Source organism: Vulpes lagopus, chromosome 10 (assembly GCF_018345385.1).
Source record: "Vulpes lagopus strain Blue_001 chromosome 10, ASM1834538v1, whole genome shotgun sequence".
In the NCBI taxonomy this organism is placed as follows: Eukaryota; Metazoa; Chordata; class Mammalia; order Carnivora; family Canidae; genus Vulpes; species Vulpes lagopus.
Window position 1 is genome coordinate 32310904 of NC_054833.1, and position 19428 is coordinate 32330331.

The following is a 19428-nucleotide window of genomic DNA, read 5'->3' on the forward strand; positions in this document are numbered from 1 at the left end:
GTGGCTTCTGCTCCTTCCCCTTTTTACATTGATCACCTTTTCTCTGCTCTCTACCCATTGGCCTATCACACCCATTGATCTGGAACTCAGGCCTGCCTGGCGACTTCCCAGCCTCTAGGGTTTGCCACTGGGAGAGGCATCCGGTGCTGTCTGCTGTGGGCCAGCGTGGGCGACACTCAGGGGGCAGTCAGCAGTGGGGTTGTCAGAAGGTTTGGGGCCATTAGGAGAGGTCTGTTCTGAAAGGAGAGAGAGAGAGAGAGAGAGAGAAAAAAAGAATCCCGTGGAGGCTGAGACATCACACTGAGGGGTATCTTTCCCTAAATCCTTAGCTCCCTGTCTTCTAAATGGATTTCATTTAGAACTAGAGCTGCTTGTGTTGCTTTAGGACATGGCCTTTTGAGTCAGACATCTGGCCTCATTAATTAGAAGCATCAGGTTCAAGGAACAGGCCGATGCCCCTGATTTGATGTCCTGGCTCTGTTGGTGGGGTTTGTTGCATCTCCTCACCCCTATCCCTGAGTCTCCATTACTCTGTTTGGGATACCAGCAGCAGGACTGGGATGGAGTGTTACAGAACCTTTGAATGGCGTGGTGGTGATCTGTTCTCCTTTCAGTGCTTTTTAGATAAAGGTCAATAGATCACTAAAATTAACTGCAGCCTTACTCTGTCTGGATTGATGTGAACAGCACCCTCAGATTTTAGAGCTGTCATACACAGCAGTATCATGCAATTGAACTTCAATATTGAAAGTCGCTTGCTTTAGAATTCCTGGTTTTCATCTGGAATCTCTGCTCAGAGGAAGCTCTTCTATAGTAGAGCCTGACTGTTGGTATTGAAAGTTTATAGTCTGGAGTGGGAACAGGTGGCGTCATGGGTCCATACAATCCCAAGTCATGCTTATTAGATCTTTGGGTGGATTGTGCCTCTTTGATTGTTAGGAACCTGGGGAAGAGCAGTGTTAGTCCAGAAGGATGAAACAGGGCTTGATAGTGGTGAAGTTATGAGGGAGACTGACTCCTTCCCAATCTACTGTTGTAAGTAAACAGCAGTGGGACACAGTTAGAAAAAAAAAAAAAAAACAACACTGGACAGGGAATCAAGAGGTCTAGAATTAGCAGCCCTGAGACTAAAGGCAAGTTGATTTCACCTCTCTGAGTTTCATTTTCCCTATTCTGTAAAAGAAAGGGTTTGATCTAGGTGACGTCTGGAGGGCCTTCTAAGTCTGTGTTCCAGGAAGAGCATAGGACCCCCGGCCAGTGACAGATCTGGGCTCCTCCTCCTCTCTACCAACAGCCTGCTTTCCATTCATCTTACAGTTACGTTGAGTTGCCAGGAAAGAGAACATCCCTCCAAGGAGTTGTTAAAGTTTTATAGCAAATATAAATTCCTCTTTCCTGCTTTTGGGCCCCAGATAAGGCTTTATGTGTCACATCGCCGTAGTGAGGTCCGTAGGGAGGAACAGAGAGGCGAGGAAAAGTGTGAACACACAAGTTGAGTGGATGGGATGATAGTTAGGGCCCAATGCCATAAAGAAAAAAGGCCAAAGTTGAAGAGATAGGGGCCAAAATTATAGATTAGGTAGGTCTAAACAAACCTTGGAGCAGCCTCAGATGATAGGTTTAGCAGCGAACCCAGTGGTTTAGGGAGAGTACCCACAATCCCTTTGAAGCCATCTCTCTGGGTCCGAGGTACCTCCTTAGCAGCTCGGCCACCTTGAGTGGGCACTCTGCAATTATTACCTAAATCCCTCAGAGCGACAGGATTTCTGATTCCTCATCAGGAACGTACATTTGGATTTACCAGACTGAGTGCGGCCTTTAGTTCATGAGTTGTTTGTTGAATCCATAAAGCCTGATGCTCTAAACTCCAGATGTTCCGTGTTCTGGCGATGCCATCAGTTTTTGGCCTGGTTTATCTGGCGCGCAGGCGTCTGTGAAGGCTGGTGGGTCCAGAGAAGGGCTGTCTCCAGCACTTGCTAAACATGCTATGGGTGGGAATCCTCGCATCTCCTCCGCTGTCAGCCCCGCTTCAGGGTGAGAGCGTTGTCTCTGCCTTCTTCTGCCATGTGGCTCCCACGTGGCTCTGTTGAAGCGCCCCGGGCTGGTGCAACAGGACCCTTGCAGTAGAAGGGAGCATGAAACCTGTTGGGAGCATGGGGGTGGGTGGGGTGGGGTGGGGTGGGGAGGGAGAGGGGCAGTCCAGGAGGCAGGGCTGGGATGAAGCAGTGGAGCAGGTTAGTGGCCCACACGCCCGCTTGGATCTTCAGAGTTGGGTGTATTTTGGGTGGTCAGATGTCTCATCTGGGTTTCAGGCTCTGCCATCTGTCTAGATAGAAAGATGTTTAGGAGCGTTTGCACGCTGTGGCCTTATACATATTATCTCAGTTAACTGGTAATTCAAGCTTCTCAGAGCATCTAAACCTGAGCATCTGGAGGCAGGCAGTCCTAGAGTCACCGGAGAGGGTGTGGGGCGGCCAGCGAAGGGACACGAGGCAGCTCTTGGAACCACTCGCCGGTGGCACCCGCTGCAGCCATGCCCAGCGCTCGTCTGCTGTGTGCTTAAGCCTTTACATTCCACACCATTGCCTCTACTACCTGGGAATGTGGTGACATGACCCAGGATAGTCTCCACGACACATCCTAAGCTGTGTCGACGAAAAGGAGGAAAGTGATCTTATTTGGGTCCTTTTCTGCCTCCTTACTGTTGGTTGTCTAGGTGCAAGGAGGGGAGCTGTGATAGGAACTGGTAGGCACTGGGGTGGGGGTGGGGGGCTGAAATTACTCCTCAGGGGATCTCTGTGAAGCCCTGAATTTCTTGCCTTTGGGAGATTCCAGCCTCGCACTTAGGATTCTAGGAGGGCTGTTAGGTTGGATGCTGAGGGCTGTCAGGGGAAACAGACCATAGAGGGGTGTGGCAGGGTGACTGCCCTCAGGGCTCCCTCCCGTGTCCCCACCCCTTCTTCCCTGGCGCGGCTCTGTTCATCTTCAGCTTGGTGTCTATCACAGGCTGTGACCCCTGCGGATCCTCTCCACCAGGCCTCTTGGAAGGTTAAGGATAGAAGTAACACGGTGACTACATTATACACCTGAAACCAATATAACACCATATGTTAACCCTCCTGGAAGTAAGATAAAATAAAATAAAAACTTAAAAGTGGAACCCTAAAAAAGAAAAGAATATGAGTCACTCAGGAAGGATTAAAATGGACGATGGCTCCATAGTCACGTCAGAGCAGAAGGTGGCCTTTCCAGAGAAGAGAGAGACCGTCCGCGAGGCAGAGGTCCTCGTAAGACGTGAGACACGCATATCAGCGGATTCCAGCTCCTCGCCCCTTTATGCCAGCTCCAAAAGAAGTGAGGAGGGAACTTTCCCACAGAAAACCTCTTTTCTGTGCCCTGCGATGGGCGTAATGAACAGACCTGATAGGGCTCTTGTTCCAGGAAGCGTAGAGTTGACCCCCATCCTGGTTAGTCTTCCCTTGGCCTGCCCACCTTCCTTTGACCTCTGTAGGGAAGGCCTTACTTATGTTGGGCTTGGGCTGAGCCACAGTTACGTTGGGGACCCGTCCCTTCCCAGCGGAGCCTGCATTCTCGCAGTAGCCACGCAAACTTCTTTCCTTGGCCGAAGAGACCCTTTAGGCTAAGAAGAAAGTCAACGAGCAGAAAAGGAGCCTGTGCTAAGCAGGCAACATTCTTGGTGACCTCATCATTCTCCCAGCTTGGGTCCAGTTGGAGCTGTGCGTACAGGGCAGACTTCCAGTTCCTCTCGTCTGGGACTAACAGTGGCAGATATAAATAGACCAAGACTTTGTCTGTAGCCATTGTTCTCTCAGTGACCATTGTTTCTGGATGCAAAGTGGCTGGAGCGCATGCGTGGAGCGTGCTCTCTCCCCCTCCCTCCCTCCCTCCCTCCCTCCTTCCCTCTTTCCCTCTTTCCCTGCCTCCCTCACACCCTCCTCTGTCTCTGGGTCTCTCTCTCTCTCTCTCTGTCCTTGTGCAGAGATCTCGATCCCAGCTCCATTTCCTTCAGCTGCCTTTGCACTCATCTGGCGCTTGGTGAGAACCCGGGAGAATGGGCTCCACATCAGGTGCATCAGCTCAATCTTGTAGCCTCATGTTTTCACTCCATCGAAGCTTTGGTCCAGGTCTTTCCATGATGTATTTGTGGTCAAGAGGAGGATATGTGGATCCAGCCAGAGTAAAATCAGGAGGATTTGTGACCGGTCAAGCAACTATTGCCCAAAGGGTCTTGGTGAATGCGTCGGTGTCAGAACGATGCAGGGTCTCTAGCGTTACAGGGCTCAGGACTTGCTCATTGCCCTTTCAGCGTTTTTATCGGGGGCTCAGATTAGAGAAGGATACAGAAGGCATGCTTACTAGACTGCACATGGTGCCAAGCTAATGGGATGAGGACAGATTCATGATATAAAAAAAGATCTCTGCACCTGGAAACATGGATCAAGACAAACGGGGTCAAGTTCAATATGGATAAATGCAAAGCCTTGCACTGAAGTTAATAAGATTCAGTCAGCGGGTTCAGAACTGGCTCAGCCTGACTTCCTATGGAAGAGAAGGCCCTGGTAGTGCACTTTGAGTGGCTTTGGTAGCGTCGCTGTTGGGAAACTCAGTGCTGGTGTGTACCCATGGAAGGGCACGGTGTAGGGGGATGGCCTCATTTCTTCCCCAGGAGTAGGACGTGCACCTGGGAATGCTCATGAGGCTCTTTGGGAACATGGGCATACGGGAATGCTTCTGGGGAGGGGGGCATGGATAGAACCATGCCATTGAGCTTGGTGGGAGGAACCACCAAGGAATGTAAAAACCTGGATAGACGTGGTGGCAAAGGGATGTTAAAGCAGTTGGAAAACCCACAGACGAAGAAAGATTTTAATCCTCTATGGGTGGCTTCAGCCTACAGAAGGAGGGCCAAAGGCTAGAAAGCACGAGAAGGCAGATTTGAACTCAAAGTGTGCGCGCATCATGAAATCGTTATTGCAGTTCATAAAGAAAATCAAGTGGCCCCCAAAGGCCAGAGCAGCTGAATGTCTTAGGAAGTCAGGCATCGTCCTAAAGGACCGCTGGGGGCCCTTCTGGGAAGCACGGCGATCGGGTCCAGGTGGTTGTCCTCACTCGTTAGCACAGGGTCCTTTGTCCATCTGGGGGCCTGGGCAGGCCACGTCCGTAGAGCGGACAGCTTCACTGCCCGTGGCGGCCTGTTGAGAACATTTGTCCCTGTATTGGGAAAATGGACTTAGGTATTCTTATTTTTCATTGTGGTTTCCCTGGGTTGAAAACAGACAGTTGTACTGTGTGAATGTGTATGAGTACGCGTTTTCCTTCTCTGTCCAGATTTATTTATTAAAAGAAAAACACATCTGCATAAAAAAGCCTCAGAACACAGGAAGAATGTCCACTTTGTTTTTCTTTCTGTAGCACCAAGACATGTGGGGTTTCAGCTTCCTCTAAGGGGTTTTTGAAGACTGGCTTTCATCTCAGACAAGGCCTTTTCCCATTGGGAAAAAAAAAACGGTCCTTTTTTGGTTTAAAAATGTATTTATATAATGTATAAATAAATAAGAAAGTCGAGAGAGAATTTCCTTTCAAAATTTATGGAAAAATGCTGCTTTCTGAACATCATTAATTGGAAGTTGCTGGCTCTTCCCAGCCTGCTTCCACTCTGCTCTCTGGCCTTTATTCTGGTTTAAGGTTTCCCAGTAGCTCCTTCCCCTGCCTTCTTTCTCTCCCTCTCTTCCTCCTCTGCCATCTGCCTTCCCTGCCAGCCCGTCCCCTCCTACTCCTCTCCCAGCTCCTACTGTCTGCTCCCTCCCCGCCCCCGTGGGTCTCTAACCAGCCCCCATACCCCTCTTCCCTCTGCGTCTCTGCTAGCCTTCAGCGACTAGAGCCCTCACTGCAAGAGGCCTGTCTCAGTGTTTGTTTCCTGCGTGGGAGGGAGAGGCCGGCCTTGAGAAAACAGTTCAAAAGTGCAGAAAAACTTTACCTCTTCCAGCCTAAATAAACGGGCTCCACTCCATTTGTTTGCCCAGATTTTTCCTTTGCCCGTGGAGAAAACTCCTCATCCTCCGCCTCGCCCAGCCTGGCCTTCCCGGTGATCCTCGTGAGGCCCCCGCCGTGGCTGTCTTGCCTCCAGACCCAGTGTCAGGTGGACCCTGAGCCCAGGGGGGTCACTGGTGGGCCCTGAGCCCAGGAGGGTCAGGGTGGGACGGGTGGTGAGGGCCCTCCCACTCCCCCATCCCCCCACGGCCCTGGGGATGGGACTGCTCTCTGCAGAGGGGCTCAGGGATTGGGGTGCTCTCCTTCTGCGGGAGGAAGGTTCTCAGCCGTGCACGTGATGGGGGAAACGGAAAGAAGTGTCCTGGTGTTCAGCGTTTCCGCCTCCCCTGCTTGGACCTCTGCTGATAGGTCTGGGTAGAGAACACCTGGCTTTAGTGCCTGAGGATCTGGGTTTGCGAGCCCGTCGGACCCCGGCATGCTGGCTTGGGCATCTTAGCGAAGTCACTCGAGTGACCCCTGTGAGCCTCCAGGTGTCCTCACCTGTGCGATGCAGGTACTACCGCTGCTAGGGTGGCTGTCTTCAGGATCCTGTTAGAGCATGGGAGAAAACGTCCTGTAAAATGTGAAATTCTGGGCTGATAACAGTCCTGAGAGGGCACCTGGGTGGCTCAGTGCTTGAGCACCTGCCTTTGGCTCAGGGTGTGATCCTGGGGTCCTGGGATCGAGGCCTGTCTCCAGCTCCTGCTTCTCCCTCTGCCTGTGTCTCTGGGTCTCTCTGTGTCTCTCATGAATAAGTAAATAAAATCTTAAAAAACAAACAAACAAACAAAAAAACAACAATCCTGAGAAATCCGAGGCAGGGGGCAAGTGAAGTGAAAATCAATTGCTGAGGCCAGCTCACCAGCATCTACAGGGTCTCCGGGGGTGAGGCATCAAAGGCCAGTATGTAACCTAGAAGTAGTGGCGCCTGGGATTATAGCAAGAGGTAGCATCTCGAGTGGGCTGATTCTGTGCCACACCACCACTGAAAGCCTGGTGGTCCCATCACAGTGCACGGTGGGACAGGGGTGTGTCCTCACTCAGAGGCAAAAGACAGGAGAAGAGCCAATAGGAGCTCCTGAGGCCATCTGAAAAGCCTTGGGGTCGAAAGGGGCCAATTCAGGCTTCCTCCTGAGTAATGTGGAAACGCGGCTGTGTGTTTTTCTCTGTATTTTTTGTGACCAAGAAGTCACACGGTTCGCGGACACTCAGGTCTTGTAAAATGTGTGATGTGGCGGGAGTCAAGTGTAATCATCCACATGGGAAATGATAGGAAGCATGTGACATACCCCGTAAATGGCTGGAAAGGATCGTGTCAGAGCTTTACATGATTCTTTACAATTCCCCGTTGAGCTGTCCCTTTCAATGCAGGAACCCAAATCTCCCAAATCTCCATTGTTCAAAGATTCTTTTAAATCGTGAGAGTGTCATCATTCATTTTCAGGACCGATGAATGACTCGGGGGGAAAAGGCAGCTTGGGTTTTGGCAAGTTTCGAACATATAGAGAAGCGTTTCGAGCCCCAAATTACAATTCTGTCTTGTGCCATGTGGACTCTAAGGTGGTACTCTTAGGAAGCTTTGAAAGCCAAAAGGCATCTTAGGTTGGATCCTGGAGGTGTTGTCGTGGCAGGACACACCTGGGGTGACAGTGCCGACTGGAGCCTACAGAGTAGGTCAGAAAAATAGTCTGTTCTGTTACAACAAAGAGCGATATTCAGGGGATGTCGATTTCCATTGACATCTCAGAATCGGATTTTTGCATTCATTTTTCTCCTTTTCTCAGTTGCTTACTTGTACCTGGGAAACTTGCCAGATTCCTACCCCTTGCTGTCTCTGGAAGCATTAGGAAATAAAAATCGCGTAGTCTTTTCACTCTTGATATTTTATAAGGTACTTTTTAGTTCTCCCCAAGTCCCCAGTAATTTACCGAGCCCCTCCTCTCTGCTGGGCGCTGGTATTTTCACACTTATTTAATTTAATTTAAACCTCACTGCAAGGTGGGGAGAGAATCCTGGATAACGAAAGAAAGCTCCATCTCCTTGGTCTTGGAGACCTGTCTCATGCACCTTCACTTGCTAGGATGCCAGAAAAGAAAAGAAAAAAAAAAAAAACCCAACACATAATTGAGGAGTCATTCTAGCAGGGCACACTCATTCAATGTTTCCCCTTTCGGGCCATTTGCCCAATGTGTAGGGTAGGAGATTTGAACTCCTCTAAGTAAAGAGCAAGAAAATTTAGCTGCAGGACCCAGGGGGCAGTTCTGCTTTCTGGCTCAGATTTTGGAACGGAAGAGCCTCTCTGGGTTTCCCTGAACACCTGGAATTAATTTGGGTTTTGCTCTGACTTCGAAACATTTGCTGAGGTGGAGGATGGTGGAAGGGGTAGGAAAGAAATAAATCCAGTGATTAAAAATAGCTTTGCATGTCAGGTGCCTGAACGGATTTGGGAACATGCCTGCAATCCCTTTTGTCTGGCAGGTCTGAACTCCGGCGCTGCCGAATTACAACCGCTTTCATTTGTTTTTCCTGCTCCCCTACCATGTAATGGTCAAGGGCTCATTGGAACCATGTGTGAGCCTGGTGAGTCACCAAATCCTCAGGACTTCAGTGGTAATAATGTGTTAAAACTCCTTTTGGGGGATGGGGCAGGGGTGGATGGAGGGGAGAAGGGAGAGGACTGAAGTCACTTCCTACAGATGTTCAGATGTTCAGAAGCCCTCTCTGCAGGCATCTTTCCCAGGCCCGGCTGCAGGACCCCGGGGCCGCTTTGCCGGTGCAGTTGGGAGCATGCTTTGCCTCGCCCTGGACCATCTCTTTTGTCCCGTGATGGCTTCTGTCCGAGAAGGGCCACCTACCCCCGAGGTGGCACGTTGTACCCAAGCAGTGTGCATTCCCCGGTGGTGGTGGCCTTGGCAGCAGAGCCCAGAGGCTGTAGCTGGACACTCACTGGCCTGCATTTTGGGTCAGGTCGTTGGAGGGTGAATTGGGGGTTTTTCTGCACAGCCCGTTTCTCCCCTCTTTGGAATGGCTTTTTATTGGCTGGTGACTCGTAGGAGGTTGGGTGTTAAGAGAAGGGCGGAAGCCTGGTTGTATGTTTTCCTAACCGATAGGAGTCTGTTTCAGAGCTCACGGTGTCCCCTTACTTGGGGGCAGTGATGGACTATTAGGAAGGGATGGGTGGCTCCACAAGGGGACACAAGCCCTATCTTGCTCTCGGCTTGCCGGAGCACAGTCCTGCCTGTCCCCCATTGCTCCGTCACATCATTAGGTCTGTGAAAACAGAGCTGAGGGGCTGAGGAGGGACATTTATTTCCCTTCTTTGCACTAAGCTCAGCCCAGAAGCTTTGTGGATTATTCTAGCTCCCTCAGCTGGAAGGCCTGCCTGCCAAGTTTCTAGGGCCTATTACAGGATTTAGAATCAGGAGTGTGGGAGAAAGAGTATCCTTACAGGTCTCTTCATCGCTCCTTCCAGTCCACCTGTCCATGAACGAGAGAGAGAGAGAGAGAGAGAGAGAGAGCAGCGGTGATGGGTTTTGAGATGCCCTGTCACATTCCTCTGAGCCGTTAGTGTCTTGACTGGGGAAGTCCTCTTTGAGACCAGTAACAACTTTCCAGGGACAGTCACCTCTGGGGTCAGCGTTAGCAGCCCCTGGCCACGGGCATTTTTCTGTTTCTCTTGATCTAAAGGAGTAAATGTGCCTTCTCTCCCACACTGGGACTTTCTAGGCAGCTTGGCACTGCCCTTTGGATGCTTGCCAGAGTCCGCAGCCTTCTCCTGCAGACTCGTAGCTGCAGTTATAAGTTCACGCAGACATTAGGAAGAATGGTCCCCGCAGTCTCTGCTTGTAGGACAGGGGAGTCCGAGGGACTGGCTTTCCATCCTAATTTGAGCCATCCCTCTCTGATCCCGCTTCCTCACTTTCCAGATCATGGTAATGCCGCTTTCAAACAAGCCCTTGTGGTTCACATGGGCCGATCAATAAGCTAGACCTAGGTTTAAGCACTGTGAAAAGTAATCTGAAGCCTTATTTTCCTTCTCCAGGAGTTTATCTGTCTCTCGTTAGCTTTCCTATTACGATCCTCCTTTATCTAGAGAATGTCTTCATGACAATAAAATGTTTGTGGGTGAAATGACATGTGGTCTGGGATTAGCTTTACAGTTTTTCAGTGTGGGGGAAGGAGATGAAATAGAAACTGGTAGTGTTGATAGATTCTGAATAGGATTTCATTGTACTGTTCCTTCTACTTTGGTGTATGGTTTGAAAACTGCGATAAGGAAAATTAAAAATGCTACTTAACATTAACCTAGAACCAATTAATAGCCTTCTTTTTAGCAAAGCACTGATTAAATGACTTATCCAGTGTGATTGTATTAATGGCAAAACTGAGATAAGAACCCATGGATTTTGACCAACAAGCCAAGTCAAGCCCCGCGCACACCCCACTATGTCTTTTTTCCCTTGTCTTCAGAATTCTCTTTATGTAACTAATTAACCTTATATTATGTGCACAGTTGCTCATCAAGGTGACTCAGGGGTGAACACAGACAGGGAAGGAAGCCAGGTTGTCATTTAACCTGTGTTACTTTGTATGGAAGGAAGGAAGTGTCACTACCCACACTCCCAAGAAAGGACACGATTACAGTTGATTCTGTGAATGGCTTTTAATTATGTCTTTGTGGGGCTAGCCATGTGAAATTCTGCATTTGTTCACTGTAGGAAAGGTTTTGTTTAAGTTTTTAATTATTTCCTCAAATGTATCTGATTTTCCAGCTGAGAAATAAAAGTCCCATTTTCTCTCTCTGAGCTGTAAAAAATTTAGTTTTCTTGGATCTCTGATCTATTCCTATTTTCTGCGATGGAATGGAGTTGAAAGAGCTTGAGTTTAAGAGTTGCAGGACTGGGGTCCAGCCCCAGCTGGGCCTTCCTGGTTCTGTAATTTTATGGCAAGCTCTTGATCTCTCGGAGCTTTGTTTCCTCATCTGTAAAATGGGGATCCTGTAATACCTCCCCAGGATCCTTGGATGTTTCACATGTGATATCATGAAATAGTATCCAGGAAGGGTCTTCGTGGGCCATAAATGGGTTTTCAGATATAAGGCATATTATTCATCCTTGGTGTTTCTTTCATGTTGTTGCTCTTGATTGGGACAGCACCCACCACACACAGATAATACCATCATGGTAACCTGGTGGGGTTTGGCCAGTTGGATGATCTCACAAGACTGGAATAACACACCTGGCCTTTCTAGTTCTTACTTTTGTTTCTCATCACCGAGCCTTTGGATCCCAGACACCCCACTTTATTTTTGAGAACGGTGAGGGGAGAAACGTCTCAGGTCAGTAAGGCCATGTCCTGACTTCTTCTGGAACAAACATCACTTCAGGTGTAGATTCTCCGTAACATGGTTGATATGAGCCATTCAGTTTCAAACGGCTTAACAGAAGGGCATGAAAAGTCACATGAAAACATCCTGGACAGGTTCTTGGACATCGAACAGCCCTTAACCTTGAGTTACATATAAGTGAATTGAAACCGTTGTTCCACATTTGACTTAAAACATCCATGGGGTGTGTATAAACTTTTCTTCAGGGTCAGGCCACAATGCAAAATGAGCAGATGTTTCCATGCATTCAGAATGCCCCGGCTTCGTTATGCCCCTACTGAATCAGGGAGTGCTCTCTGCTCATTTCCGCCTCGATACTGTGCAGGCTTGGTAAGACAAGCGTTTGGGACTGTTACTCATTCACCAGCTTCTGTACAACTCTTTTCTCTGAAACTCGGGGTGATTCTTATAAATATTAACTCACAGTTAGGGTCCTGAGGAATAAGCCCTGGGTAGGAAATCCAATATGCTCGCAGTGTCTTCAGTTTGTCATGTATTGTGTTTAGAGTCTCCAGTGTATTGGCATCATCTGTCTTTGGGTCAGGTCCTCAGCATTTTGAGACAAACGTGTTATTTGAGTCCAAGATACTGCAATTACCAATATTAACACAAAGGCAACTTTAGTTCTTGTCCATGGGGATGCAGTTAGTGAATTTCTAGGGGGGTGGGCATTGATTAATTTCTAGATGCCATCCATAAAATTAGAAATCTTTGGTACCTGAGGCAAAAATATTAGAACAGGTAATGAGATAAAAATGTAGCAGGAATGACAGAGGTGCCTGCTTGGGCTACCCCAGGTCATAGTCTCTCCACCTGTGTAATGATTTCCTTATTGTTGTTGATCAGTGTAATTAACAGAACTGCTGTGATCACAAACTAGCACCAGAGGGGGAATTTTTGCATTCATAGTTTCTATGAAGAGAGTTTAATCTCTTAGATTGATGTCTGCTTTCAAATGTGATTATTCATCATCATTTAAATGCAATGCCCAGATAGAGACAATCCTGGCTAATTGTTCACTCACTTGGAGAAGGGGTTTGCATTTTTTTTTTTTTAACCAGTATTCCACACTGTTTAACAAGGGAGGAAAGTTCTGACTTTCCTGTCTGAATCCTCTTGGTCCAAGGGCAATGACACGCCTTCTCCTGACCTCATCAAGTCTAAATGCAGGTGTCCCGAGTGTGCAGCGTTGGCCTTTGCCAACCAGCTGGGCTGTGAGCACTTTTCCAAGAGATCCAGCAGCCAGGGGCAGAGCTGATGGGCGCTGTGCAGCTGCAGCTGACAGCATGCGGACCAGGCTTTTGGAGATGGCATTGAGGTAGACAGGCAAAAGTCATTCCAGCTGCTTCTCTTGGAGAGAGCAAGCGAGAGCCAGGAAAGGCTAGTTCCCTAACAGGAAGCAGGAAGCTGCACGGAGAGTTGTCAGCCCAGCGGTCCTGTCCAGACCATACTGCCTGAGTGTGCAGGATTATAGGAAGCAGACTCCAGGAAACCTCTTTCTCGGGCTTTCTCTTGTCATCCTTAGCCTTCACATCACCTTGGCATCTTCTGTGTAGAAGATGCATGGGCCTCCCAGCCAATACTGGACTTCAGTTCCAGCTTGTAGCCCAACCACCGCTTGTGCATTTGGCCTGGCCTGTATTTTCCACATGTGTTGTCCTGGCCAATTTCCGCCATCAGTAAAGTTCTTTTCATCGAATCATAAATCAATAGTGGGAACAAACACACAAAACAAAACCCACACAGTTCAAGTTCATGAATTTGTGTTGGACGGGAGTGAAGGGAAGGAAAGTTGATTCAAATTTGGAAAACATTGAATTAACTAAACATTTGTTGATTGACTCCTGGGTTCTGCTCTGTGCTAGGAGGTGGGGATGCTGTAGTTGTCCCTTTGAAAAGGACTGCCCTTAGGCCATTAAATAAAAGGTCCCTTTCTCTGAGGTCAACCTGACTTCTACTCTAAGTGGGGACATTTCTGGACCTGACACTTAGCTGTTCTTGGGCGTGTAGAGTGGGGACAAAGGGGCAGCACTGATGTCTTTCTTGGTGACTCATTTGATGATTACTCCATTGTTTGAAGAGCTAGATGTTATGTAATCAACATTTTATCCCCTCCCCCTCTTAACAATCTGGGATTTTCCATCATTTTGTCAACCTTCCTGGAGGCATGTTGATTTTTCCACTAGATTACTAGAATTTTTTGGGCACGTCCCAGGGCAGCCCAAACTCTCCACTCCCTAGAACTTCAGATTCACCCTTGGTGGCAGGGCCTGTGGAACAGCTGCCGTGAACCCTTCGGTGCTTTCAGAGCAGAGCTGAACTCCAAGCTGTTTCCTTATGGCATCACTCAAAGCAAACTGGAGGGAAAGTGCTGGCTCTTCTTTCTTGCAATGTACTTTCCATTCATTTTGACATTCAGAGGCAATATATTGGCTCCTTTTTACAGAGATCAGTAATGGTCATCTTTTCCCTTCTGTATTTCCATCTTATTTAACCAGTAACACATACGTATGTCCAGGGAAATTTTTTTTTTTTTTTTAAAGGCCAGAGCTTAGGGATTACTGGTTGAGGAACTTCTACAGTAGCCTTGCCTGGAACTCAGCCATTGTTATAAGTCAGTTTCATATGATACACTCAAGATCCATGGTGAGGAAGAGGGCTTCTGGAAATTACTACGGTAAAGTGTCTCACTGCCTAAAGATCATAGGTTGGCTAGTAGGAATTCTCAGGTCATTTCTTTGTCTTCCTATTTGCTTTTTATGGGAATTTGTGCCTGAGGTGAATACAGAGGATTTTTAACCTGAGCCATATTTATGTATCTTTGCTCTGAACGTGGTCTGTGAATACAAGAGGGATTGGACGTGGAGATAAAAATACAGATGGATATAGCCAGGGGTGACATGTTGGTGGATGTGCAGATTTTGATTCCTCACTCTTCCTCACCACCTAATAGAAATCAGGCTTTGTAGATATTACCTCCTATATGCACTTCAACTTTGTCCACTTATATGACCTGTATCACCATCTCCCTAGTCAAAGCCACCGTCATCTTTCGTCACAAGTAATGCAAGAACTTTTTGCCAAATCTTCCCACATCTATTCGTGGTTACCTCCTCACCCACTCTATACAGAATAGCTAAGGCGATCTACTCTCTCCCCCCCCCCCATTTTTTTATTGTAGTAAAATACACATAACATAAAATTCACCACCTTAACCATTTTTAAGTGTACAGGTCAGTGGAGTTATATACATTGATAGTGTTGTGCAATCATCACCAATATCCACCTCCAGAACTCTTTCCATCTTGTAAAATTGAAACTTGGTTCCTATTAAACAACAGCTCCCCATTCCCTTTCTCCCTCCAGGCTCTGGCAGCTACTATTCTACTTTCTGTCTCTATGAATTTGATTATTCTGAGTACCTCATATAATTTGTCTTTTTGTGATTGGCTTATCTCAGCATAATGTGAAAGTTCATCAGTGTCATAGTTCAGGTCAGAATGTCCTTCTTTTTTAAGGCTGAATAACATGGCATTGTGTGTATATACTACAGTTTGCTTATCCATTTATCTACTGGTACACATTTGGGCTGCCTCTACATTTTAGCTATTGTGAATAGTGCTGCTGCGAACATAAGCATACAGATCTCTTTTTAAGACCCCACTTCAACTCTTTCAGGTATATAGAGAACTCCTAAAACTCAACAAGAAAAACTCAACAACTCTATTAAAAATGAGCACAATTCCTTGAATAGACATTTCTGCAAAGAAGATACAAAAATGGCCAATAAGCGCATGGAAAGATGTTAAACATCATTAGTCATTAGGGAAATGCAAATCAAAACTGCAGCATGGTACCACTTCATGTCCACTAGGATGCCTGAACAGATTCCATGCTTGTCTTTCCCCCTCCTCTTAATCAACTGTCCTCCTGGTTTCTCTGCTCCAACTGCATTAATCTTTTTGATACTAAGATGGACCAAGTTTCCCCTCCTACCCCCCTCTTCATAACCTTCATATGTGCTCTTCCCCTTGTCTAGGACCATGAGGATGGTCATTAGGATCACCTGGATTGTGAGTTAAAGCATAGATTTCTGGGGTCCCCCACCCCACCCAGAGGTTCTGATTCAGGAGGTCTGGAGAGGGTCTGAGAATTTGCATTTCTAGCAAATTCCAGGTGATGATTGATGCAGCTGCTCTGGGGACCACACTTGGAGAACTACTGGTCTAGAGTATTTTTTTTTTTTTCTTGTTTAAACTAGTATATGTGTTTTGGATCTCAGGTCAGGCATCTGTTCTCCTGAGGAAGGCCTTTTCTGATTCCCCCAGACTTGCAGGGATAACTGTTCCATGTTAACATCTCCTCTTCTGCTTCTCCTACGAAGCCCTTATTGAGATTTTGAATGTTTAATTGTGTAGCTAGTTTTGTAGTGATCGATCCCCTGCCAGAATGTCCTCACGTCCAGCTCCATGAGGGCAGTCATCATTGCTGTCTTGCTCACTGCTTGCTTCTCTAATTCCTTGCACACAGCAAGTGCTCAATATTGATTTGTTGAGTGAATGAATGTTGTTATTTCCTTTTCGTGGAAGTAGGTAGCAACATTAATACTCTCACTGAATGTGAAGGATGAGTAAGGACTATAGGTGAATTAGTAAAGCTACACAGAAAGAATGAGCATTTTTTTTTTTTTTCGAGGATGCAGAACATTCTAGGCAAGAGTCAGGTTTTTTTTTTTTTTTAAGGGGCCTACCATGCTGTGGAAAGCCCCCCAAATTTTACCTGCCCTAGTGAGGACGTGTAGTACAGTTATTTCTCAGCTTGCCTTCTTCAGGCCATTCATGCCCTATCGTATTTTATGGGTGGTTAACTGCCTATTAGTTTTTAAAATTAAGATACAATTAGCATATATTAGTTTCATGTGTACAACATAATGATTTGCTGTTTGTATCTATTGCTTAATGATGGCCGCAGTGAGATGAGCTAAGCTTCATCGCCTGTGTTGTTTTTATTATTCATATGGCATTTCTTTTCCTTACAGATATGGAATGTGCTGATGTACCACTATTAACTCCAAGCAGCAAAGAAATGATGTCTCAGGCATTGAAAGCTACTTTCAGTGGTTTCTCTAAAGAACAGCAACGACTGGGAATTCCAAAAGGTGTGTTTTGTTGATGGGAAAAGAGAGGGATGGGATCAGACTTCTGGGTGAGGTTGGTTTTCTCAGCTGTAGTGTGAGGTAGACATTATGACTAAGCACACGTCGGACAGCACCTGCCACTGCCTGCAGACGTCTGCTCCAACCATCGTAGGGCACATGCCAGTGCTTCCCCATCTCCCAGGTTTTGCCACTGCCATCTTGGTCTTAGGACAGTGGTTCCCAAACTTGTTTGCATGTGAGATTCACGATATTCAAAAAATTCCACAGCCCGGACCATGTCCCAGACCCAAGAAGTTGCAATTCTTGGTAATTCCAAAGCACAGTCAATCTTGGAAAACACAGTCTTAGAGTCATTTTGGGCCATCATTGGATGAACCCAGTGAGCTAGATTCCTTGGAATTTAACTGATTGCTCTTTTCTTTTCCATGTGATTTGGCGAAATGTGTTTATGCTTGGGTGTTCTCATCTGAAAGGGTTTATTCAGGAATGTAAGGGGACTGGAGTTGTCGGAAAGGACAAATGACTGGAGAACACTTAAGCCTCCAGCAAACAACAGTTCCCGAACAATTGAGAGTGGAGAGAACACTTTTCTGTTGAGTAAGAGTAATGCCCTCCACAGCTCCTAGCCCAGTCAGACCCACATCTTAGTCAGTCTGTGAATATACCTCCAAACCTTTTCTCATGTATATACTACGTCACTACAGACCTTAGCTGACAGCAGTGCCCAACATCCTATTAGGATCACAAAGCAGAAGAAGGTGAATTCTGACCCCTGGGTTTTCCCAGCATCTCATGAAGTCATCTGCTGGGTGGAAGTGGGGGGGGGGTACCTGGACAGCAGGCGATGTGAGCACCAAGCCTGCCTGCCATCCTCCGAGCTCTCTAAGGACCACACTGGCGTAGTCATGTTCAACCTCAGGCCCCGCAGGAAGAGGATATGTTATCTGCTCCCTGATGTGCCCCATTCTTGCAGGGTGTCTGGTATAATGGATACAGGCACCTGATAATGTTATCATGACTAAGTACCACTTGAATGACTTATTATTACTAGTTGCTATGGTTGTTACTAGCCACAGTCTGCTAAGATAAAAATGATTAATGCTAACATCTCAGGTCAGTTATGACAGTTAAGGGCAGGGGTAGGTAAGTGCACACATTTGACTTTGTTATTATTGTTATGAAAGGAGTCATTTTGTTCCTTGGTCCTGGACTTAAAAAAAAAAGAGCCTCATGAAAATAAGGCAGTGAGAGAGGAGATTCATGAATTTATGTCTGAATAGAGGGTGGAGACTTACTCATGTATTACGTTTTGGCTGATGGTAGTGATCCTCGTAGCTGGCAGGATAGAGAAGGTGGAGATGCTGAGTGTGGGGAGGAGTGTTATGGAAGGTGCCCCGCGACGTGCCTCTAGGGCTGGTGCTTCCTAAATCTGTAAATCAGAAAAACATCCTCAGTGAGTGCAGATCCTTGAATGTCCTCCCTGATGCTGGGGCAAGAGGTAAAAGCTGACCTGCTGGATTGTCTTTTGATCCCTTTCCTCAGACCCCCGGCAGTGGACAGAAACTCATGTTCGGGACTGGGTGATGTGGGCTGTGAATGAGTTCAGCCTGAAAGGTGTGGACTTCCAGAAGTTCTGTATGAATGGAGCAGCCCTCTGCGCACTAGGGAAAGACTGCTTTCTCGAGCTGGCCCCAGACTTCGTTGGGGACATCTTGTGGGAACATCTCGAGATCCTGCAGAAAGGTAATGGTGTGGGGACAGAGCAAGGTGGAAGCTGCGTGGGGTTGCTGCGGCAGTAGGTAGGGGAACATGCCCCTGGTGGGACGTTGATGCCGTTACCTGTGGGTGTCTTCTCACAGCATATAGGGTCTGCCGAGACACGTCAGGCTGGCATGTGCCAGGTGCTCAATAAATGTCCGTTTCTTTTTCTTTTTATGTATTGGAGGTTCAGATTTTAATATTTCACAAGATTGCGCCCCCCAAAGCTCCTTGATATGCAAAATTCTGATCCCAGTCCTTACCTTAGACTCCTATGCTCTTCAAGCAGTGCCAGACGGGTTTTTTTTTGGTTGTTGTTTTTGTTTTCCTGGCCACCTTAAAACACATTCCCTTGATCCATGGCAGTGTGACACCTGTCCACATCCACCAGAAAGCTTAGCTTCTCAGAGCTAATTACTGAGACTGGCTTCTCTGCCCCTTACCTGGGGTGGAATTGCAGTCGTGTGGGCTACCTTTTTCATCTGGAGCACAGCTGGGGTTATATCAGGATACCGTGTTGCAACCTTGTAATGACATGGCCTCCCCTACCAGCCTCTTCCAACCTTTTTGGACCAAGTGACTCATGTACCACAGTCCTGGCTGAGTATAGAAACAGCAGCAGGCGGCAAACTTGGGTGTTTTTGCACTTATTTTTCTGAATTTCTTCTTAAAATAAATTGCAGTTACCAGCAGTCAGCGGTGCCCTCCAGCTGACTGTAAGCCTAGAAGCCCGTTGCCCTCCCTGACCCAGGCCCACCCTTTCCCTGTGGTCACCCGCTCCAACCCTTGGCGCAGACGCTGGGGGCAGGGAGCAAAGCTCAGGATTAGCACTTTTAGTCCATATAATACCTTCCTTTGTTTCAGGGTATTTTCCACCCTGCAATGCTCAGGAGAGCCCCAAATTAGATTCCTCTGGGCCCAGGAGTGTTATCTTTCTTCCTTCTCTTCAGCTTCTGCTGGAAAATAAATAAATAAACACAGTCAAGAACTAGGTGAATCTTGCTGCGGCTGCCACCGCTGAGGCCGGCGGGGGAACAGGCTTCCTGAAGCTTGGTGTCCGCGTAACTGCACACAC

General features: G+C 47.4%; 1 protein-coding gene across 4 annotated transcripts in view; it reads left to right on the top strand.

Annotated features, from left to right (window-relative positions):
• ETS1 (ETS proto-oncogene 1, transcription factor) overlaps positions 1–19428 on the top strand; it is a 131049-nt gene that overhangs the window by 81284 nt on the left and 30337 nt on the right. For 2 of the 4 annotated variants that reach the window (XM_041770477.1, XM_041770478.1), the window contains exons 4-6: positions 8530–8631; positions 16476–16595; positions 18138–18338. In XM_041770477.1, coding sequence (XP_041626411.1) covers positions 8530–8631; positions 16476–16595; positions 18138–18338 — 423 coding nt within the window. The remainder of the gene's footprint in view (positions 1–8529; positions 8632–16475; positions 16596–18137; positions 18339–19428) is intronic. The other 2 variants (XM_041770479.1, XM_041770480.1) reach the window with 1 other exon arrangement.